The 25,256-nt window shown below is 39.1% G+C and overlaps 1 protein-coding gene across 3 annotated transcripts in view; it reads left to right on the forward strand.

Annotated features, from left to right (window-relative positions):
- LOC122555092 (limbic system-associated membrane protein-like) overlaps positions 1 to 25,256 on the forward strand; it is an 841,008-nt gene that overhangs the window by 699,748 nt on the left and 116,004 nt on the right. For all 3 annotated transcript variants that reach the window (XM_043700768.1, XM_043700769.1, XM_043700770.1), the window contains exons 4-6: positions 9,166 to 9,300; positions 19,175 to 19,295; positions 20,704 to 20,855. In XM_043700768.1, the coding sequence (XP_043556703.1) occupies positions 9,166 to 9,300; positions 19,175 to 19,295; positions 20,704 to 20,855 (408 nt within the window). The remainder of the gene's footprint in view (positions 1 to 9,165; positions 9,301 to 19,174; positions 19,296 to 20,703; positions 20,856 to 25,256) is intronic.

The following is a 25,256-nucleotide window of genomic DNA, read 5'->3' on the forward strand; positions in this document are numbered from 1 at the left end:
AAAAATTACAAACAATAGAGGCCCAAGGACAGAGCCCTGTGGAACACCACTTACCACAGACTTCTAGGCAGAATATTTTCCTTCTACTACCACTCGCTGTCTTCTGTTGGCCAGCCAATTCTGTATCCAGACAGCTATGTTCCCCTAAATCCCATTCCTCCTGACCTTCTGAATAAGCCTACCATGGGGAACCTTATCAAATGCCTTGCTGAAGTCCATATACACCACATCCAGAGCTTGACCCTCATCAACTTTTCTAATCACATCCTCAAAGAACTCGATAAGGTTTGTGACCTGCCCCTCACAAAGCCGTGTTGACTGCATTTAATCAAGCCATGCTCTTCCAGATGGTCATAAATCCTATCCCTCAGAATCCTTTCTAACACCTTGCAGATGACAGATGTGAGACTTACTGGTCTGTAATTGCCGGGGATTTCCCTATTTCCTTTCTTGAAGAGAGGAATTACATTTGCCTCTCTCCAGTCCTCAGGTACGACTCCAGTGGAGAGCAAGGATGAAAAGATCTTTGCAAGTGTCGAAGCAATTGCATTTCTCATTTCCTAAAGCAGCCGAGGGCAAATCTGGTCCGGGCCAGGCTACTTGTCAATCTTAATGTTTGACAAAATTTTCAGCACATCAGCTTCCTCTATCTCTATCCATTTCAGCATGCACACCTGCTCTTCAAAGGTTTCATTCACTACAAAGTTCGTTTCTTTCGTAAAGACAGAAGCAAAAAACTCATTTAGGGCTTCCCCTACCTCCTCAGACTCCACACACAAATTCCCTGTGCTATCTCTGATCGGCCCTACTCTTTCTTTGGCCATTCTCTTATTCCTCACATACGTGTAAAATGCTTTTGTGTTCTCCCTAATCCGTTCTACCAAGCCTTTCTTGTGCCCCCTCCTGGCTCTCCTCACACCATTTTTAAGCTCCCTCCTCGGCTGCCTGTAATCCTCTTGACCCTAGCTTCCTCCACCTTATGTAAGCTACCTTCTTCCTTTTGACAAGAAGCTCCACCACTCTCGTCATCCAAGGTTCCTTTCTCTTAGCACTTCTTGCCTGTCTCAGAGGGACATATTTATTCATCACTTGCACCAACTGTTCCTTAAACAGTCTCCACATGTCTCTCGTGCCTTTACCATGGAACAATTGCTCCCAATCCATGCTTTCTAACTCATGTCTAATCGCATCATAGTTTCCTCTTCCCCAATTAAATATCCTCCCATTTTGCGTAATCCTCTCCTCAAAACTTCTGGATTTTGATGCATAATTGTGCATGTAGCAATGCTAAAAGTTGCTGTCAGCTACTCTGCTGTACTGATGGGGAATGTTTGTTGTTGTGCTTAGTTTAATCTGAAAACTGCAGTATGCATATAAGTAAGGAAAATGGAAATTTATCATTTGTAGCAAGAATGCCTTCCCCAATATATCTCTACAATCTTTTAGATGGGTACCATTGCCAAACGTCACCATCCACCTTGTCAATATTCAGCTGTGAATGTATTGTTGATCTGATTTTTTATATTGAGCAATATGTGTGCCACTATTGTAGCTTTGTCAACTAGCTATTTTGGTTCAGAATATAAAAGCTATTTCTTCACTTTACAGCCTGGACTAAATTATGACAGAATATGAGCATCAAATTCAAAATTGTGATCATATTGGACATTAGAAGCAGTTCCTTGGAACCCCTCTGCAAATCCCTTTACTCTGCTGCAATGAATGTAGTGGCATTTCGAACTAAAAATTAAATTGTATGTCTTTCACATATTTCAATGTAAAATACTGGGTTACACATTTTGCCTGCACATTGCAAATTCCCATTGTTCCTGAAGAGAAATTGACTGTGCTGAGATAACTGTGGGGTTGATTTTACAAATTCTTTTCTGTAGAAAATTAAAGACGATGAACTGACTTCTGCTCTCTGAGCTCCCACTATGCATTTCTTTGCAGAGAATTGTGCGGTAGGAGTATGCATTGCCAAATCCTAACTGTGTAAGTGTATATTCTAGGAGATCACTGTCAGAAAATTACATCTCCTTCTATAAAATTATAAAACTGAATTTCCTGGCTTTTGGATAGGTATGTCAGCTCACTAGACCTTATGAGCTCGTTCTCAAATTGAAGTTTGTTGCCACCATCCCCTTTTAATATAAGTAATGACAGGGCCTGCTTGACCTGGTGTATTAATGAAAATTACTTCCTTGTCAAACAAGTGAAATTTGAATTCAGTTAAGAAACTATCTTGGCTGCACAACAACACAATAACCATTATTTACTCAAGAGTGGGATGCTGGAAAAACACGGCAGGTCAGGTAGCATCTGAGGAGCAGGAGAATCGATGTTTCGGGCAAGAGCCCTGCATCAGGAATGATGAATGTTCCTGATGAAGGGCTCTTGCCCAAAATGTAGATTCTCCTGCTCCTCTGTTGGTTTTCCAGCATCACACTCTCAACACTGATCTCCAGCATCTGCAGTCCTCACTTTCTCTAACCATTGTTGACTGTCATACAAACCCTGTTCACTGATGTCCTTTTGAGAAGGGAATCTGCTGAGTAAGGCAACATTGGCAAGAGTGATCATTGCATAGTCTTTGTGGTGATGAAGTCCCATCTTCACGTTGAGGAGACCCTCCAGGGTGACACTATGAGTGTGCTGATTGGGACTGACTTGGAACAGAGCTAGCAACTCAAAATTGGATATCCAGCAGGAATTCTTGGCCATCAGCAGCAACAGAATGATATTCAACAACAATCCACCTTGATCCCATAGCTGGACATATCCCCACCCTACCATTGGCATCACTTGTGAGATGAACCCTAGCGCAAAGAAGAGTGGATTAGAGCATACTTTAAAAACTTCAACTTTGTGAAGCTACAATGAAGGATTGTTTGCCAAACAGTGGAAGCAGCATGCAGTAAACAGAATTCAGAAATCCCACAATCAACGTTTTGGACATAAACTCTGCAATCCTGCCACAACCAATCACAAATTGTGGTAGACAATTAAACAAGAGTAGGAGGTGATTCCAGAATTATTCCCATCCTCACTGATGGGGTAGATTGACACAAAAGGCAAAGGTAATAAATCTCATCCATTTTCAGGTTCAAGTGCCATTCCATCTCTGCTTCCTCTGGAGGCCTCCGGCATCACAAATACCAGTCTTCAACTAATGTGATTCACTCCACCTGATATCAAGAAATGGCTGTAGGCATTAGACACTGCAGAGGCCATGGGTTCTAACAACATTCCACTAATAGTACTGAGGGCATGCAATTCAAAGCTATACGGAAACCAAGCTGTCCCAGTATATCTCCAGCACTGGTGTTTATCCAGCCTTATGGAAAATTGTCCAGGTATGTGCTGCCCACAAAAACTAGGAAAAATACAACTCAGCCAATTACCCACTTATCAAATAAAAACTGAAAGAATTGCAGATGCTGTAAATCAGAAACAAAAACAGAAATAGCTGGAAGAACTCAGCAGGTTTGGCAGCATCTGTGAAGAGAAATCAGAGTTAATGTTTCAGGCCTGGTGACCCTTCCTCAGAACTGATGGTGACTAGCAGAATGTCAGTTTATTATGCAGAAGGTAAGGAGGGGGTGGGGAATAAGAAGTAAACAATAGTAGGGAATAGAGCTCAAAGAGACTGAAGAAATGTTGGACAGACAAAGGAGTCAATAACGATCTGGCTGGGAGGCTTAATGGAGATTGATAGTGGCTTACAATAGGTAGTGTATAATGGCAGACTATGTGATAACAAGGCCTTATGTGTGGGATAGGGGGCTAGGACATGGGAGACTTCAGGCCCTAAAATGAATGAACTTGATATTCAGTCTGGAGGGTTGCAGGGTCCCCAAGTGGAAAATTAGGTGTTGTTCTTCCAGCTTGTGCTGAGCTTTACTAGAATACGGCAGCAAGCCTGAGACAGCAATATCAGTCTGTAATATCAACTGTTGTCAACTGAATGACTTGCATTGTTCAGGAAATTCTATTCTACTGTATTTAGGATAACATTCATGCTAAACTTTCTCAAAGGATGGATTCTCCAAAACCTGGGAAATGAATGCTCACACCCTCATGCGACTTTGCATACTATGTGTTATTTAAATTATTTAAATGTGTTAGTTATATAAAGTGTCTAGAATGCTTGACTTACTGTAATCCAGCAATGAAAACTAAGTAACCACAAGTTGGCTGTGCATTTTGATCAGAATGGTAATATGTAATGGTGTCATTCAATTAAACAAATTTGCAATTAAACAGAAATGGAAGAATTGAAATCCAATCAAAGACAACTAAAAAGAAAGTTCTGTAAAGATTTCAGATAAATAAAAATCAGCAGGGAAACCATGTAATGTAAGTAGTCTTTATACTTGTGTGTCAGACCACAAAATCTAGTTAAGATTTATGCTGTGGGATATAGCCTGCTATCGCAAGGACTGTACTTTGTAGAAGACATTGTAAACCAACTTAAAATGACCTTGCTGAAAATGAGCCATTTTACTAGTGGAAGATGGCCAGTTCTAAGTTCAATAATTCCTAATTGATTTAGGCTGCATGGCTACTTACCAGCTGATGCAGACAGGATGGCCGAGTATATCATAGAATCGAAAAGAATGTAATCTGTATATTTTAGCGTTGCTGAATACATTAATCTTATAAATAGTGGGATTTTAAATGGTGGAAAACGGGCTTGTGCAAGGTGGTCAGAGTGAATCAAACTAAAATTAGTGTCAGTATTAAAAAACTGCAATACATTTTGTGGTGAAGAAAGATTAATCTTTGAAGCACAGTCATGTATCCATTCATAGCAGCCATTTTGTGCCAACAGTGTCTCATTTACTACAATAAATTGATTGCACAGTTAATCTTGCTTTTAAGGGAGAAATGCTGGCCAGGACACGGGCACATTTTAACACTTACTCACCATTTGATTCACTATGACCACTGTGCACAAGCTTGTTTCCATCATTTAAAATCCTGCAATTGAATATGAACAGAAAGATTCAGATATGCAGACTACATTCTTTTGGGTCCTGTGATATAAATCAAAGTATGTTTAAATCCAATGTAATGTGCCAGAGATTTCATGATCTGATGGCATTAATTCAATAAAACTGTGGACTGTAACAATAAGAATCCTTAGTTTAGGTAAAGAAAGAATTTATCTTTCCATATTTAAAAATACATCCCGTTAAAATGTTTTAATGTGATTTCCCAGTATTGCTTTAAGATAGCATATTTGGTGATGGAACAAATATGGGATGAGAATAAATTCTAATCTTGTCTCTGCATGTAAACAACAGACAGTTTGGAAATGTAAGGGAACAGAATGAAAATGCCCAAGACAAGGGAAAAAAAGTCTATAATCTGATAAAAGACTAACTACCAAACTACCTCATACAAACCAATAACAGATCAAAGTTTGGGTTTCAACAGTGACTATAAGAAAGAAAGCTATTAGCAGAGGGGTAAAGATTGAAAGGATTAGAAGCTGGATAAACACCAAAAAATTTAACTTCTGATAAACATGCCAACTCTGACTACCATGCAGAGTTACTATTTTGAATTCAGTGACCCTTCTTCAAGAATTATTATTTGCAGTTCTGAAGTAGGGTAACTGGATGTGAAACTTTATCTCTGCTTTCTCTCCACAAATGCTGCCAGATCTGCTAAGGTTCTCAGCAATTTCTGTTTGTGTTTCAGAATCACAACATTCACAGTAATTTGTTTTATTTTCTGTATCATTGTACTTGATTAATACAGAAGCACAGGTTGTAGTTGTGTTTTGATGTAAGAATAGAATCTGATTCTTTTTGAAGGCAGAGCATTAATTAGTTCGAACGTGACAGAGACAAAGAGACTAGGGCAAGGTTTAGATCAATCTCTTGTGTCAGAATGTACTTTCAGGTTAGTTGGAGCCAGGGAGCCTGGGAACCTGATTGTATTAAGTAAAGCACAATTGGCGGAAGATGCAATCAGTCAATTTATATGAATCATAACCAGAGTTATTGTCACCAGATTGATAATGCTTTATCGCAACAATAAATACTGCAAACTCTACCATCACTATCAAATTAACAGAGAGATTGTGGTGACATATCACTGGACTAGTAATGCAGAGGATCCAGACTCATGCTCTGAGATCAGGGGTTCAAATACCACAATAGCAGCTGGAGGAACATAACTTTGATGATTAAATCTGGATTATAAAGCTAGTTGTAGTCACCACGACGATGATCAACAATTGCTGTAAAATCACATCTGGTTCACTAGTGTCCTTCTGGCAAGGAACTTAGCCATCCATATCTGATCTAACATATACATGACTCCAGACCCATACCAATGTGGTTGACTCTTAAGTGCCTCCTGAATTTTAAGGGTTATTAGGGATGGGCAACAAATGCTGGCCTTACCAGTGAAATCCAGACACGAAAGAAAAAGAACGCTCATTATCCATAAAGTGAATCCATTCAACAGATTTCCTGCCTCTGATTTATGCTGGTGTATTTACTGTAGAACACGAAAAGTAAATATTTGGAATTTACTTATCATGTGCAAATTAGGGCACTGTTAAATTACATCAGCAGAAGTGATTTAAATACTAGTGTCAGTATTTGTCTTTTGTTTGGAGTATTCTCATTGAGTTTGGAGCATCATGATTTTGTCTTATTTCATAAATGTTAATTACTTAGTGTAGATGTATAATGAGTGAATTATGTGTACATGGGTGTAGTCACTTGGCTGCGAACTAGTTGAAATTAGACCACAATATACAAAGAGGACAGCTTTGCAATCCTTGTTGATTCATCCACCTTTTCATTTTCATTTTTTTCAAGTAAATGTATCCTATGCTGATCTATTCCCAATTTTACTTTGTCAATATTAATATTTTCAACCGTGGAAAAGAGGGTTGAAGGTATCACACCATGTGCAATACATAATGACTGCTATAATTACAGATACCATGTCAGATCCTAAAAGTATTGGTGTAATGTGCTGAAGCTTTTAAGGTAACATGTGCAAGTGAAAATATGCAGTGCACTATTTAATTTCATAATTTTCTAAATGGTTTCCTATTTCCAATCATGGAAAAAGTCAACTCCTGAAATTTGCTTCAATTGTAGACAGCAGAAAACATTTCGGAAGATAGTTAATATTTCTGTTATAGCCACAAGCAAATAAACTAAAGGAAATTGTTGCTGAAATTTGTGTTCTTTGTACATATTCTGACAATGAAATCTATTCTCAAAGGGAGAAAGTGACTTTGGTTCATGGCTACAGGACTGTGTTAACAGTCACTGGTGCATTGTCCTAACAGAAATGAAGTATACTTTTCTGTTCCTATTTTCTTTTCTACTTACTGACATAGAATTCTGAGGTACAGTAAAATAATATATTTTGACTTCTGCTTGCATTTGCTATGTATGAGTCAAGCCTTTAATTGGCAGAGAACTGTCATCAAATCCTGAAATTAGAATTCATAACATGTATATACATCCTTTTGACTGATTCATATTTTGAACTGGATTTTTCTATGCAGCTTTCATACTCTTGATTGTGGCATAACCTTTTTGGTTTTAAGTGGTATCAAGGAGATGAGAAGTGATATCAGTGGACCTTATAATTAGTGTCCTTTAACATAAGGTTGATCTGTGCCAGCAATTGACAGCTAGAGAACCAAAACCTGTCCATATTATCACAACATTAGGGCCATTCAAAATATAATTACATACTAGGCCAGAAGGATGCATTTCAGTGCACTGAATTTTCTTTTCTGAGGATTTTATTTGATGTCACATTTTTTAAGTTCTGTCCAAAGTTTAAAACATTGTAATTCAGTTATACTCCTTTGAGTTAGCTCTGATAATACTGCATGTTAATGTAATATCGAAAATCTGAAATATCATTCACCTTTTTAGATTTACTCTTGACTTTGATAGAGTTATAATCTAAGAGCATTTCTCCACTAAGAGTGCCCCTGTGGTAATGCTGTCACTATTTAGATTATTGTATTTTTTTTTCAACTAGATTCTCTTCTCATGCTGGTGCAATCACCTGTAGTTTGTGGAAGAGCCCCATCCTTGTTACCTGCCACCATTATTTATCTTTTACTTGTTGGTAAAAATCCTTGCGATGAGATCAACATTCAGATAGGAAGCATTCATCTTCCAATTCTTCCATTTTCTCTGTTTGTTTTGACATGAACAGTTTGGAGGTCTTTAAGTTTCTCCAGCTCAACATGAACAAATGGAAGTAAACCTTTATGGTTCTTTCAGCAGCTCTACAACCTGGTCTCAATTCTATTAACATCCCGAAAAATAATATAAAAGCTCAATTGCATCAAGGCCGATTTATCCATTGTTCCAGTTCTTATTAGATTCTTAATCCCACCAAGATCTTGCATTTCTGTAACTTGTGGATTCCACCCTCTTTGAGTTGCTTTTCTGTGGTGAGGAATATTATGCAGATTGTCTTATAGATACGGGTAATTATAATCATTGAACCAGCAGCTTATAATGTTGCTAACTAGTAAACTAAATGTAGTTAAGCTAATAATATGTCCATTTGTGGCCCAGTGGTTAACATTGCTGCCTCACAGCACCAGGGACCCGGTTCGATTCCAGCCTCGGGCGACTGTCTGAGTGGAGTTTGCACATTCCCCCTATGTCCGCGTGGGTTTCCTCCCACAGTCCAAAGATGTACAGGTTCAGTGAATTGGCCAATGCTAAATTGCCCATTGTGTTCAGGGATGTGTAGGTTAGGTTTATTCGTCAGGGGAATTGCAGTGCAATAGGAATGGGAATGGATTGGTGTGGACTTCTTGGGCCAAATGGCCTGTTTCTGCACTGTAGGGGTTATATGATTCTATGATTTGTGGACTGCCCAACCTTATGTCTTGTAAATTGAGCTAAGGCTTTATGGTATGCAAGCAATGTTCTCCTGCTGATGCTGATGCCTGAACTCGCATAGTATCTTTTAAAGTGAGCTGGCACAAATTAAAACATCTCTGGAGCCAAATTTAGTCACCATATATTAAAATGTAAACTGTAATTGTAAATTTAAATTGTGCTTCGGCTCAACTGCAGCTTTGTTCAAAAGAGAAAGAATGAATGTGTGACACAATTGCTTTAATTAGCACAACTATAACTTGTATTTTAGCCAGGGAATTTGAAGAGGAAGAGGAATACCTGGAAATCTTCATGATCAGCAAGTACCAAGCCGGCATTTACCAGTGCAAAGCTGCCAATGAGGTTTCCTCTGCTGATGAGAAGAAAGTCCATATCACTGTTAACTGTAAGTTGCTCACAAATCACCTTTCATTCCGAAGAAGACTAAGTGCTGGACTTAAACAGGTGTCAAGTGATTCAGCCATATCATTGAAAACATATATTTTTCATTTTATAGACCAGAACTTATTTAATCAGAATTAACAGGGTATTTTTGCAAGGATGCTTTAAATAATTTACATTCAATACATTGACAATTGCAGCAATTGACAAAATAGAATTTTTGACTAAAAAGATAAACAAATTTGAAGTTGAAATGATAAAACCTAAAATGAGTTAAAGCTATTTATCTTGTAATATTAGTTTTTACAGAGTTTTATTGACACAGTACATAATTTTTCATTGTATTGGATATAGATAATTGTTATTTACTTAAGACAGTGTATGGTAATTTCATTTAGTATGTCATTAATTAATTAAAGATATTGTGCATTTTTATTTTTATAAGTAAGAAGAATGAATATTTGCTTCAAACCCACAATCTCTTTGTTTGCCATTTATTTCTGTGCTTTGATAAATATTTATCTACCTTACAATTGGGTTCAATTGTGAATATAAGTCTTCTGCCTTTTTCACAACATATCTGTAATCTTTTATAGCACTTTACCTTTCATACATAAATCTCTAAGTGTTTGGGTTATTTCATATAAATTATGAGAGTTGCCTGATTTTTAAGGGAAAGTCTGGTGTGGTTGAAGAGTCAGTAATCGGTTTTCCCAAACCCAACTCCAAAGCACCCCGTTTTAGCTTTAATTGAGGACAGAGGTCAATGAATGAATAAGTTGCTAAGTGTGTTTGAACTTTAAATCTGATCTAACTGCAGGCCCACATTTTTGCAGCCTTTGAAATTTACCTGCTGCCGTGTGGGTCTCCTGAGGCCTCCATTCCCTATTCTTCCCCCAGTTAGATTTGGATTCTGCACCATCACTAACACTGTCACCACCACCAGGCTCTGAATGCCCCAAAACTCAACCAGGGCCAGATTCCTGTTGTTCAGAACATAGTCTCAACAGCTTATGTTATGCCAAACTCCATAATGCCTCTATCTGATCCCTGTCCCCTCCTGGTTAACCTATCTTCAAACCAATTTGCTCTCTCTCCCGCCCCCGATTCTTTCATGGACTTACATGTTATTGTGATTCTTTCTATTTGACTTCAAGGCTCAGCTGTCAATTCAGCCGGGTCTACATAGAACCTGAGAAATGATACAGCACAGAAGAGGCCATTCTGCCCATGGTGCACGCCATTGTCCATGGTGACCCAAAGACACCCAATGCACATTTCTAATCCCATCTTCCTGCATATGACCCATTGCCCTGCAGCCTATCACACTTGAAGTCCAGATCCAGGGAGTTTTTAAAAGAATTTAGGGTCTCTACTTCCACCACCAAGTTAGGCAGTGAATTCCAGACACCCACCACCTCTAAAAGCGTTTTTCCTCACATCCACTCTAATCCTCCTTCCACTAAACTTTAACCTATGACCCTTGATTTTTGAACTGTCTGCTAAGGGAAACAGGTTTCTCCTTTTGACTCTATCTCTACTCCTCATAATTCTCACAAATGATAACATAGAAACATTTTGAACCAAACTGCAACCCAGTTTTGTTGGTGGTGTGTTGCTGTGGAGAGCTGCATTTTACCAAGTTCACCACCAGGTGGCAGATAGCAGAGCAGTTGGATGCAAAAATAAGCAGAGCTGCTCCTGAGAAATAAGCAATTGCTGACTGTTTTGGCATTGTGTTTAGGGTGCAGTAATGTAAAGGTCACAATATCCCTCCATGAGCCTACTTTACAGCAACCTGCGATGTGATGAGCAAGGTCTGCTATTCAGTAAGACCTATGACAACATGGATCAACCAATAGCTGTGGAAGTCATTGAGTGATTGAGCCAAATTAGCTTCCTCCTGAGATTCCCAATATCCAGTCTTGAATCAACTCAATTCACTCCGTATGATATCAAGAAATGTCTGAAAATATTGCATACGTCAAGGGTTATGGGTCTTGACAAAACTTCAGCCATAGTACCAAAGAATTATGCTTCAGAACTATCTGTGTCCCTGATCAAACTATTCAAGATGGCCTCAACACTGACCTCGAACACACAAGGCAGAAAATTGATCTGGTATGTCAAATGATTCTATGAATCAGGAACAGAAATAGGCCATTTAACGCATTGAGCCCTACTCCCCCCTTCAATAGAATCATGGCTAATCTAATTGTAACCTTAAATTCACATTCCTGTCTGTCCTTGATAACTTTTGAAACACTTCTTTAAGAAGAATCCATCTCTCTCTGTCCTCAAAACCTTTAAGGACTCTGCTTCCTCTGCCCTTTCAGGGAAGGAATTCCAAAGACCCTCAAACTTCTGAAAGAAAATTGCCTAATATCTATTTTAAATAGGTGACCCCTGACCTTTAACAAGTACTGCAAGTTCTTTATTTTCCCAAAAATAAAACATCATCTCCATATATATCCTGTTAAGACTCCTCAGAATTTTATATATTTCAATCAAGTCACCTCTTGTTAGAGTCAGACCTAGCACACAAGAAGATGGCTCTGGTTATTGGAGGTAATCATCTCAGTTCTATTACATTGCTGCATTCAGGTCTGGTCTGAAAATTTTAAATAAAATTTTAATACCACAAGTAATCACTTGCAGGAAGAACTTATCTAATCATCTCCCCTGTCAATGACATTTTGTTGAATCAGACTAGATGCTGAAACAGCTACATAAGTATTGTAGCTACAAGAGATTAAAGCCTGAGAATTCTAACAATTAACTTCTGTCCTGTATTCCCAATGCCTATGCACCATTTACTAAGGCACAAAGTTGGATGCAATGCTTTCTATTTCGCCAGATGTCTGTAGCTTCAAGAATACTCAAGAAACTCAACACCACCTAGAACAAAGTAGCTGCTTGATCAGCACTCTGTTCACTATCTTCGACATTCACTCTGTCTTGCACTGATGCACAGTGGCAGCAGTCTGTTACCATCCGCAGGAGCACTCCAGCAACTCATGAAGGTTCCTTCAACCTCTCAAATTGGAAACCTCAGCCATCAAGAAGAACAAAGGCAGCAGCGGCATGGGCACAAAACCCCTTTCCTGACTTGAAGTTACACCATGTGTTGCTTACTGTCACTGTGTCAAAGTCCTCAAGTTTCCTTTCCAATAGCACTGCTATTGTGGTTACAATTCAAGTACTGCAATCATTCAAGCTGTCAGCTCTCTGGCATATTGGGATAAGCAGGGTGCCCATGGGCTACAAGAAAGCCAAAAGGTTTTGTCCTCAATAAAGCTCACTTCATCATTAAAAGCAGGCAATGCCCTGCCATAATGGGTTCTGGCCTGCAGTCCTTCTTTTGTAAAATATATCACCCATAGAGACTTCAACAGTTTGCCAAACAACTTGACAAAAATTTGCAACCAGTAAGTGACACTAAGGTCAGAATTGTGATATGTTGGAGCTTTTATTCACAACCTGGTACAAAGCTGGCATTTTTCGATTAATAATTTAATTCATAATTGACGCAAAAGGTGGGTGTAGCTGTGAGAGAATGCCTCTTCAGGATTAGCTCTACTCAACCACGAGGCAGAGGTTGAAAAAAGTGTATTCAAACACTTGTCCGGCTCAAAACTCTGTTGGAATGCTGCATCCAGCCTGATTGTCCATCAGTGATCAAAACCCACAAATAAATCAAAATGAGCTCTTGCAACATCAGGTCTTTAAGGGGTAACTCAGGAAGACCTAAGAGATGTACAATGATAGCAGCCTGTGAGCTCTGAAACCTTGACATTGATACAGTAGCTCCTAGCGAGACTATTGATCATCACCCATCCATATCAAGACATCGTCAAACACATCACAGCTTCGAAAGGCGAACTCAAAAGGAATAGCAGGCCCGACATTCCCGAGTCAATCTATGAGTCGAGCTCCGAGTGGAAGCACAGCAGAGACAGCGACAGTCCACAGCAGGCTCTCTCTCCCTCGCGGAGAATGTCATTGATAAGTAATGCCAGTGGCAGGCATGCTCCCATCAACCTCCAAATATGAGCATCACAGTACTTCAGCTTTTAACTGTTATGGAAATACAGTCAGTGACCAAAGGCTTTAGAAACTACTGAAAATTTTGCATTTGAACTGGAAAGATTATCACATTCTCTCCAACCACTGGAAATATGCAGGCCCTGTACTTAGTATGCTGACAGTAGACAGACCTTACTGTGCTGCATTGCTAGTTCAGAGCGATAACCCTAACAAATTATACAGTAACATTTGTAAGTAAGGAAATTACCATTGTCACTTGAATAAAATGAGTGTTTCAAAAAATAGTTCCTATCAATTATATTTCAAACTTCAATTTGGATTCTGGGAAGTCCTTCAGCTTACTCCTGGCTGTAGAATGTTGATATAACATTGTTAAGGTTATAAAGATGTACCAGTGGTACAAGGGCCAGCGAAGTAGATATACTGCTAAGAGAAGTGAACAGTAGATATTGTCCCAGGTTATGTCGTTTGTTGGATTTCAATATCTGGCCTACTTTCAGGAAAGTGCTAACCATCTGAAAAGCAATTCCCTACAAAAATCATAAAACATGGTGTTGGGAGGCTCAAGCAGAGGTATCAGAACTGATTGTCACAGGAAATGTTAAATAACAGGGTGGAACTGCAGCAGTTCAAAAAGGTAGCTCACCATCACCTTCTCAAGCGCAACTAAGGACAGGCAATAAATGCTGACCCAGCCAACGACATGACTAAATTAAAAAAACAAGAGTGAATAGTCAGGAAGACTTTAGTACAGTATCTCTCCTCTTTGAATCTGCAATCATCAGCCTTCTTCTCAAAAACAAAACAAAAACTTCACCACATTGCCTGCTTTTAATGATGAAGTGAGCTTTATTGAGGACAAGGCCTTTTGGCTTTCTTGTAGCCCATGGGCATAAACTGCCATTCTTCTCCAAATTCCCTTTTTCAACATCCTAAAGTTATAAAAAAATTAATATAATATATCTATGATAAAACCCCAATCACGTGCAATTCCATTTTGAATTCCATCAGTCAGGTTCTATCAAGCCAGAGTAGGGAAATGTATCTTATCAAACTAACAGATACAATCTGTGTTACTGTGACAAAAGGTAAAGTATCCCTCCTCAAGCTTCTCGATCTGTCTGCCTCCTTTAACACAGTTAACCAGATCATCCACTTCTGACACTTTTTGTGACAGAAGATAGTTCAGTCTACTGACAGCAACTGCAAACAAGGTACTGATTAGTCAAAATGGAAAACAGAGTTCATGGCCTGAAGTTTGTGAAGTATCCCAGTAAAAAGACTCTCCTACCAGACATCCAAAATTCAAATTTGACGAAAAATCCATGATTTTCAGAACAAATGATGAACATAGAAGCTCAGAAAATTCAATGCCTCACTGATATGAATGACACATGCACCTTTTAACGAAGAAAACTATGAACCTTCAGCACACGGACCAACTGATCCAAAGCTAGCAAGCCTATTTTCAAAAACATGGACAGAATCAACACCCATAACATTTCAAAGATTTTGCTGCACTTTTCAAAATGGATGCTCCAGTAGTTCAGGAGAGTGACACATTTCTAGATACGGAATGATGGGACATTAGTGTGAAAGTTGTGAATATTTTGTGAGATGGGTGAGGAGTTTTCTTAAATCAAGAGAAAAACTAATCCCATTTCCAACTAATTGTAGGATAATGAGATGAGATTGTCATGAGTGAGCAGTGAGTGACCTTTTACATGCACTAACATCTCATTTTTGGTTAATCTCATTTTAACTATATGGCATTTCCCATTGCCCCATACACTGGTTAGGAACTTAATGGTGACAATTCTCGACATGAAAAATAAAGTGGTTACGGGGTGACTCCGAAGTGCTTCTTTTACCTCTGGGTTTATTTTATTAACAGCAGTCACTGCCATTGCAGGGTACATAGTGACTTCATCCATCATAGATGTTGCTATGTACCGGCATCTTCATGGAGAAGTGCAAAGCTGAGGAGTTTGACAGGAAGAACTGCATTTGGGGATTGACTGAGGGGAAGAGGCTGAGGCTGAGCCTGAGACTCATTGCATAAAACGTGACTACTATTTCTTCCACCGTGATGCAAATAACAAGAGTGCGCTGGAGCTCACAAATGACTGCCACCACTCCTGGAGTGGCTGCACTCATTGTTTTGCAACACGAGGGAAGACATTTAACTTTTGAGCAATCTGAGACCCTTCATTTCAACCCACAGCATCATGCATACACGATGAAAGACACCTGTGAGCGGCACATGCTGAATATGAATCTTGTCCATGAACCCTTTAAAGATACATTATCTCTGCTTCAATCAGTGAAGCAAATCCACAATCCACAACCTGCATATGATTTATATTTTTGTGACCTCTTCACTGCACATTGACACTGATAACCCACATCAGTGACTCCGTAACTTTTTTTATTCTTTTCACAGTATCATAGCCTTCATAAATTTGGGAACCTCCAGTTGAAATGTCTCCAGGAACTTAAGTGTCTTTTCTTAATTATGGCTTGCCAGTCCTGGCACCACCTTGATAAATTCAGTTTATAATGTCATAATAGTCTGCCCATCACAGTACAAAATGTATTTGTGCCTAGACATTCTGAAGATTTAACATTGCCCCATTATAATAGATGAAATCTCTCATGTCAGTATCCGAGCCAAGCGTTTATCAAATTTGAACAAAGTTTCACAACTACAAAACTGGATTTCCAATTCGGTATTTAAATCAGACTTTTCAGTGAAATTACCAATAATTTGAGCAAATGTTAACTTGTTAACAACCAAACTTAAGTCCGCAGTAAAATGGGATATTTTGTTGCAATTTATTTTTGTTCTTTATTTTACATCTCTACACGTGGGGATTGCAAACTCATTATGTTGGGGAAATACAATTTCATTAGGTGACAAAATAAATATATGGCAAGAGACTACCTCCTATCTATTGTATCCAGCCCAGACATGATTTTGAAAACCTCTCTTCGATCTTCTCTTAGCATCTGTCTCCAAAGAGAACAGTTCCAACTACTTTAATCTATCCTCGTAACTGAAGTCCCTTATTCCTGGAACCATTCTTGTAAATCACTTTTGTGATCTCTCCAACATGCTCACATCCTTCCTATAACATGGTGCTCAGATCGGCACACAGTATTCCAATGAGACTGAACAAGTGCCTTATACAAGGTTGACATCACCTTCTCTTGTACTCTATCCCCTACTAATAAAGTCAAGGATTCCAAATGCTTAATTATCTACTTTCCCCCTCTGTTCCTCCACATTCGATGATCTGTGCATGTATACAACCAAGTCCCTCTGTTCCTGCACCTCCTTTAGATTTGTATGCCCTGTTTCATAATGACCTTCAATGTTCTTCCTACCAAAATACATCTTAAACTTTCCTGCTGTGCCCCTCATCTGCCAACTTTCTACCAATTGTACCAACTCATCTATATAGTTTTGGAGTTCTGTCCACATCAAAGTTTAGAATTGCTGCAAGTTTTGTCTCATATGCAAACTTTGAAATTGTCCTTCGTGCACCAAAGCCTTGATCATTTACATATCAGGAAAAGCAAGGGTCTGAATACTGACCTGTGAGGAACTCTACTCCAACCTTCCTCCAACCTGAAAAGTATCCATTGACCGTTATTCTTGGTTTCTTATTATTCAGTAAATTTTATATCCATGTTACAACTGACCTTTCTATTTCAGAGGTCAATAATTTTCCTCACAAATCTGTTTGATGGCACTGAATCAAACATCTTCTGGAAGTCTGTGTACACGATGTCAACAGCATTACTCTCCTCAAATTACGTCTTAAAAAAATTGAGCAAGTTAGTCAGGCATGAATTCCCCTTCATAAACCCATGCTGACTCTTCCTAATCAGTGCACTATTTTTCCACTTGATTACTAATTCAATTCACAATAATTGTTTCTAGAAGCTTCCGCATTGCTGAAAATTGTTGTTGTGACAAGTCCATATCTTTCACTGACTGGTGAGTAACTCATTGAGCCAGCTGACTAATGCAAACATTAAATAGACAACCAGGTACGTGAGGACAATGATACAGATTAAACATTTTCAATGGAACAGGATAAGTCAAGGAACACACACCATGGATCAACAATTAACGCAAGTATCAATTACTTGACAATTAACTCAGTCTTATTCCTTGCCTGACAAATTAGAGGTGGGAAGTAGAGGACCCATATTCAAAACGAAGCATCACTGATACTGAGACTGTGCCAGAATTTGGATACTTACAGAATTTTGACAATAAAATCAAAAGTCTGAATAAGTGATGCACGTTGAATAATTTTCAAGAAATTTCTCTATGTACCTTTTCAGGTTTTCAGGTGAGAGATCAAGTTCAGCATTCCCCACAGAACATGCACCAGCAAAAGAGTGTACATCAGGAAATTGTCAGTGATTTTTGGTTTTCTTGTTTGTTAATGGGATGTGGGCTTGCTGGCAGGATTTGACCCTCCTCAGTTATAAATTAACTGTTTTGATTGTTAGGCTATTTTGGAGGGCAGTTAAGTGTCAGCCACATTGTTATGGATTGCAGTCACACACAGATAAGACCAGAATGACAGATTTTCTTCTCTGAAGGACATTTCTGAATCAGGTGTATTTTTACAATAGTTGATGATATTTGTCTTGGTCACTATTGCTGAGACACGCTTTGCATACCATAATCATCCCAACAGCTGTGTGGTAGAATATGAATTCATAATTCCCAGAGCATTTAATAGAATTCCTAAAGTGTGGAAACAGGCCATACAACCCAGACTGACCCTCCAAAGAGCAGCCCACCCAAACTCACGTCCCACTTTATATCCATAATCCCATATCTACCTTGGCTAATTCACTTAACCTGCACATCCCTGGACACAATGGGCAGTTTAGCATGGCCAATCCACCTAGCCTGCACATCTTTGGGCTGTGGGAGGAAACCCATGCAGACACATACAAACTCCAAACAGACAGTTACCAAAGGGTAGAATTGAACCTGGGTCCCTGGCACTGTAAGGCAACAATGCTAACTATTGAGTGACTGGGTTACCATTGACAGGGCCCCTGGATTACTAATCCAGTGACTTTACCACTAGGCCAGCATTGCCTGAAACATTAGAAATTCATGGCTGGGGTTTTCCAATTTATAAGTATGTATTTAGAAGAAAGAGCTTTCCTTTTGCACTGAGAAATTTCTTCTGGCAAAGTGAACGATGAAGGTTTCATACATCATATAATATTCTTTTTATCTGCCAATTTATTGGAAATGGTAATACATTTAAACAATGTTGGCTAATATTACAATGTATGAAGTCTTCTGAATACATTAACTTTCAGCAAACTATAATTGACTGTGTGGGTATTGTTGGCAAGGCAAACATCTATTGGTCATTCCAAGTTGCGCTGAGAAGATAATGGTAACACTGACAGCAGTGTTCTCAACCAATTCTCAGCCACATTAGGGAGCTTTAAACAATCCTTAAATAAGTACATGGATGATGATGGGATAGTGTAGGGGGACGAGCTGAGAATAGTTCACAGGTCGGCGCAACATCGAGGGCCGAAGGGCCTGTTCTGCGCTGGATTGGTCTATGTTCTATAATTCTAGCACCTTGTCATGATCAGTCATTGCCTTATTGAATTCCAGAGGCTCAAGGAACCGAATGTTCTACTCCTGCACCTAATTTATATGATCATGTGACTAAAATGACTGCATTATTTCACAAAGCACGGTAAAATTGCATTGTAGCGTGGTAATCATTTTTCACAGTGCTGGTTTCCTGATGTGGATTTATATTGTTTTGCAGATGCTCCCACTATTAAGTATGCTCAGAGTGCAGATGTTGCAGTGGGCCGTACTGGGATGCTGCACTGTGAGGTTTCGGCTGTGCCACCAGCAGACTTTGAGTGGTACAAGGAAGATAAGCGGTGAGTGTTTCAACAAAACATAACATCTAAAGATTGATTGAAGAAGTTTTAGATAAGAATTCATAAAATTAAAGAATTAAAGATAACCTCATGTTACACTCGTGTTAAATATTGGGCCAGGCAGTGCAAGTCTGTCGGTGCTTTGAAATTATCTTGGAGGACCTGCTCAGGAGAAAGCTGAAGAAATGAGACAGACTTCAGTAACTGAATGTTTTAATGAGAAAATTATCCTGATTCAAAAGCTTATTCAAAAGCAAATGGCAAGGGTGTATTGTTTTGCAGTTTGCCAAATACATAATAAAAGTAACTTCATAAACTTAGTCCACTATTCCCTTGTTTTCACTTCACATCAAGTTAGATGAACTGAGTCTCATCCTTTCTTCACCAATCATGATCATGTTTTTCTCCTACTGTATCTTTGGAAAATTTTTTATTCTATCTGTGATATACATCAAAGTTATTCATAACAATTGCATTGTGGCTCCCTTCTTTGACTGTAATGTTCATGGTTCAGTCTCTCCTCCCAATTTGTAAGTGCCTTTATTCAAATCTCTTATGTCTCTCGTTTCTTTTCAAATAATTTATGCCTTGTCTGAACATGTACAAAATAGATCTATATCTATTATAAACAATACATAACATAAAAAAATTTTAAGTTTGCATTTATCTCTCTAAAGTAATTTGTTTGTCATTGTCCGCCCAACCCTTGCTATTATTGAACCAGCCCATGCTATTATTGAACCAATGCTTATGATATCATAGTCATGCATGTCCACCATGCATGTCCAAGCCTTCAACTTAATTCAAAACTGTTTAGTTGCTGAATCTTAAGGCACTTACTTCCCTGACTATGTACACTGATGAGTTTGTTTATTTTCTCATTATTTGCCTTTGCGTTAGACTGGCACTTAAACTGTAATCTACCAGCCCTTACTGCCTATTATAATGTCTAGATTACTCACGTTTCCTGCCTCTATCAGTTTTTATATTTCATATCAACTGTATTTGCTCCTCTGCTGTACCTTAACATAATAAGCATTTCAGTATGAGAACATTGACCCCGCAGCAAGAGTCATTGTATTTTATAAAATAATTAAGTCTCCAAAAAGGATCTGAGCTGTTTGAATATGTTAAAACCAACCTACTTTAGAAATAGGATTGTTGCAAGATGGACACTCTGCACTAATTTATCCATTCACATCAGATTTTTAATCATAGACAATATATATTTTGTATCTTTTCCACACACAATTTATGTATGAAGACATGGTAGCACTCTCAATATTTCAGACAACTTGACAAAGACCCCAGAATGTAAAGTGGCTAAGCTGTCAAGAAGAGCTGTTCCTTTCACAATATACTTAGATGAGTAACTTGTGCCTATTTTTATTTTTTCCACTTGTGTCAGGATATATAACAGCTCGCAAGGCATCCAGATCCAGAACTTGGACAGTCGCTCCAGTCTCATTGTCACTAATGCCACTGAGGATCACTATGGCAACTACACATGTGTGGCAGGCAACAAGCTGGGGATCGCCAATGCAAGCATATTTCTATACAGTAAGGCCCCTCCTGAATAACCAGAAACTGAAAATGTTTATTTCCTTTTATTGGCTAGTGTTGTTTAAATGCTATTTTGAAACAATACTTTTGTCTCCTGCAGTCTTTTCTTCCTGCAGATTACTCTACCTGACGGAAGAGAAAACATTTTACCTGCTTTATTTTCCTTGCAGCAAGCCCACCTTGTCATTGGTCAATCAATAAAGTCATTTTGACTGTGTTGCTGTGGAAATAGGTGATTCTGTATGCCGTGTGCTTGCTGCTTGAGGGAGGCAGCATCACCCATGAAATGAAAATCATCTGATGTACATTTGGGTCAGGCAGATGGACAATTCGGTGTGAATAAGAGCACCAAGTTTTCTTAATTAATATTTTCTGGTTAGACCATCATACAGTTTAATACTTTTCCCAAGCAATCCTTCTGAGCATGCATGGCATTGGCCTGCAGACACATTAGCGGTTAAAGTAACGTACAGTAATTTAGAACTTGGAAATTTCTTTTTCATCAAGAATGATCAAAGCAGAAATTTAGTTTAACATAAGGAAGGGTAAATAACTGCTGAGTCAAGTACAATCTCATCTAATTTGAGACATTGTTTTTAAAGAATGATCAGCTGAGTAGCATGCCTCCTCACAATGGGATAAAAATTCACCTTGTCGCTGAAAACTAGTTTTAGTGTATTGGCTGCCAGTTATATGACCCATTGACATGCAACACTTTGTACCATTGAATATTGAGAGGAGAATACAACAGCAGGTCTCCTCCACCGCTGCTCCCTCACCACCCGATGCCTGGAGGAAGAACACCTCATCTTCCACCTCGGAACACTTCAACCCAATGGCATCAATGTGGATTTCACCAGTCTCCTCTGCTACCTTCCCCCACCCTCCTCTCTGACCTATCACCTCCATCCCTACCCCCATTTACCCATTGTACTCTATGCTACTTTCTCGCCACCCCCACTCCTCTCATTTATCTCTCCACTCTGCAGGCACCCTGCCTCTATTCCTGATGAAGAGTTTTTGCCCGAAACGTTGATTTTCCTGCTCCTCGGATGCTGCCTGACCTGCTGCGCTTTTCCAGCACCACTCTAATCTAAACTCTGGTTTCCAGCAACTGCAGTTCTTGTTTTTAGCCAATGTACACTGTCTTTATTATGTTACCATCCAAGACGATTCTATAATCTGCGCTTTGTATATGGCTATTTTGTTTTAGTCTTTAGGGTTTCAGATTGACCAAGCTCTTCAAATTTGGCTGGCTGATTATTTTAACATTTCTGTGGAAAGGTTAGTGTGAAAGGAGCCCCCCTCTCAGAATTGTGGTCTGGATTTTCTTCTCAATTGCATTGCAATTTCACAGTGTACTTAAGCTGATATCAGGGTAACTGGCACAAAGGAATGAACAATTTTAAGCCCAAATTTGCATTCAGAGCTTATTGGGTTTCTGTACAAAGTTAAAATTCACACAACACCAGATTATAGTCAAACAGGTTTATTTGGAAGCACTAGCTTTCAGGGCACTGCTCCTTCATCAGGTAGGCGTGGAGCAGGATCATAAGACACAGAACTTAAAGCAAAAGATTACAGTGTCATGCAACTGAAATGATATATTGAACAAACCTGGATTGCTGTTAAGTCTTTCGTTGTTTAGAATGTGCTGCAGGTTTCGGTTCATTCAGATGCAAATCCCAGAACTTCTTTTAAGTCACATTCTCAAGATAACTAATGGTTTTATTAAAAACAGGTGACATCTCAGCTCAGACAATGCATCAAAGATGTGAGATCAGAGTCTGTCTGTATCTCAATCTTGAGTTAGACTGGTTTCGTTTCTAAAGTGGAAATTATAAAATATTACATGAATTGACTGTCTGCATTGACTGCCTGCAGATTATGCGCTTTTTGAGCAAAATAGAATGTATCTGCCAATATAATGCTGCAAATGCAAATTCATCCCATAGACTTATATGTTATGTGTGTGTGCATGCATGTGAGTCTGTATGTGTGAGTGCACGTGAGGGAGTTTGCATTTGCGTTTGTGCAGGCTTGTTAAAGTGTGAGTGTAATGGAGTATTAGCCAGTGAGAGAGAGTGTATGTGCGTGTGAGTGTGGGCTGAATGTGTGTGCATATAGGAGAGAAAGTATATATGAGAGAGTCTGCGTGTGTGTGTAATAATGTAAGAGTGTGTCTATGTGTGCATAAGAGAGTGTATAGTGCAGTGAGGGCACCTGTAGTGTGACATGAACCCAAGGTCCTGGTTGAGGCCATCCTCATGGGTACCAAACTTGGCTATCACTCTGCATTGTTGCGTATCCCAAAGGCATTTGCAGAATTTTATTTGCAGATACATTCTATTTTGCTCAAAAAACACAGAATCTGCAGGCAATCAATGCAGGCAGTCAATCCATGTGACATTTTATAAATTCCTACTTTGGAGAAAGAACAAGTCTGACTCGAGATTGGGATACATACAGACTCTAACTTCACACCTTTAATGCATTGTCTGAGCTGAGATTTTTTTTATAAACCTTAAGTTATCTCAAGAATGTGACTTAAAAGAAGTTCTGGAATTTACCTATTAATGATCTGAAACCTGCGACTCATTCTAAAAGATGAAAGATTTAACAGCAATCTAGGTTTGCTTGACTTATCATTTCAATTGCATGACACGAATCTTTTGCTATAGATTCTGCGTCTTATGATCCCTGTTCCACAGCTACCTGATGAAGGAGCGGCACTCCAAAAGCTAGTGCTTCCAAAGAAACATGTTGGACTATAACCTGGTGTTGTGTGATTTTTAACTTTGTCCACCCCAGTCCGACACTGGCTCCTCCACATTATGATTTCTGTAAACTTTCATCTGGTTTTGAAAACATCCCATTTTACCTAGGCCCGACTCACAAAAGATTACATAACTCCAGAATTAATTAAATCAATGCCTATTGAGAGTGTCCATCAGGCGTCTTTGTTTTCAGGCCTTTCTAGACTTCAAACATTGGCTACAAGTAAGGTTTTGAGTGTGGCTCCCCTCGCTGCCACACTCCCTTTTTTGCACAATCTCTCCTCCCCTTGCCACCCCAATCCATGCCCCATTTTCTGCACCCTTTGCTCACCATTCTTCATCCTTTACCACCCTACTCACCACTTATGTTACTGCCATGCTCGCCCAATCAAGGGAAGCCCATACACTTTCTTGGCAACATCAGCAAACTGATCATTTTATGTTATGTCTCTATAGGCTTGATTGAAATTGAGAACAAAGCATGCATTTTAATCAGAAATATCATCTTTCAATGGCAGGATTTATGTATAATTTGGAGTTATATATGGATTATATTTGGATTATATATGGAGTTATAATTAGATTTATATATGTGGTTTTGTGTGCCCTTCAATTTTAAGATAACAAACACAGCCCTTTGTATTAGGGTGGTGGTTAGAAAATTAAAGATGTTCCCCAAAAACACTGCTGCCATCTGTACTTTAGTTCCTGAGCTTGCTCAGTCTTTTTTTAAATATGAGCTGTTGCTTCGTCACTTCCCTGCCTGATTCTCCTAATTCACAGCTTCAATAGCTCCTGAACCCTCCTGTTTGTTGTTTCTGCTGAATATTCACTCTCCTTATTGTTGACCCTTCTGCTTCGTGATCTGTTTGTTCACCATCTCTCCCACGAAATTGTTTCTACTCTCCAACCCTCCCACTTGGACCCTGTTCTGAATTGTCACCTTTTCTAACTCACTGTGACTCCCAGTTACTGACCATCCAGCTCGCCATATCTCCCACTCACAACTTGTACTCCCCAGGCTCACCACTTATCATCTCTCCTGCTCACTGGTTCACTCCCCTGGCCTGCAGGTCACCACATCCACCGTCCCCTGCCAGGTTTTCACTAACCACCTCATCCCTTATTTTCCCACTCACCACCTCATTTCACCCATCACTCAGCATCTCACTGTCCAATCCTGAAGTTCTCGCCTACTGTTTCTCAGAACTTGTTGCCATGCCCGCTCGCCACTTCCTTGGCCGTCCTTCTGCTTCGGCAATCCTCCTGTTCCCTCCATTCCATTTGTAGTTCCTCTTGTTCCGTCACACCTTTTTCTTTTTCTTTGTTCCTCACACTGCCCCTGTCCTGCACCTTTGCACAGAGTGAGGATTTTAGAGAGGAAAATGAAATTAAGATGGATATGGAGGGTAGCAAAGTGGAGGATTGGAGGAGATGATGATTGGAAAAGATGAGAAGTGTGTCTGTAAAGATGGCTAGCTGGAGACAGTTAGCAGCAAGTGGGAGATAAGTTGAAAAAATGTTTGTACTGTTAGTTCTGAAATATTAGTAAGCTTTTAACAGTTAGTAAGAAGATTTTTGGGCTGGTTAGATTCAAAGCAGTCAATTTTTTTTAATGTAA

The sequence above is a fragment of the Chiloscyllium plagiosum genome, chromosome 12, assembly GCF_004010195.1.
Source record: "Chiloscyllium plagiosum isolate BGI_BamShark_2017 chromosome 12, ASM401019v2, whole genome shotgun sequence".
NCBI classification, from domain to species: Eukaryota; Metazoa; Chordata; class Chondrichthyes; order Orectolobiformes; family Hemiscylliidae; genus Chiloscyllium; species Chiloscyllium plagiosum.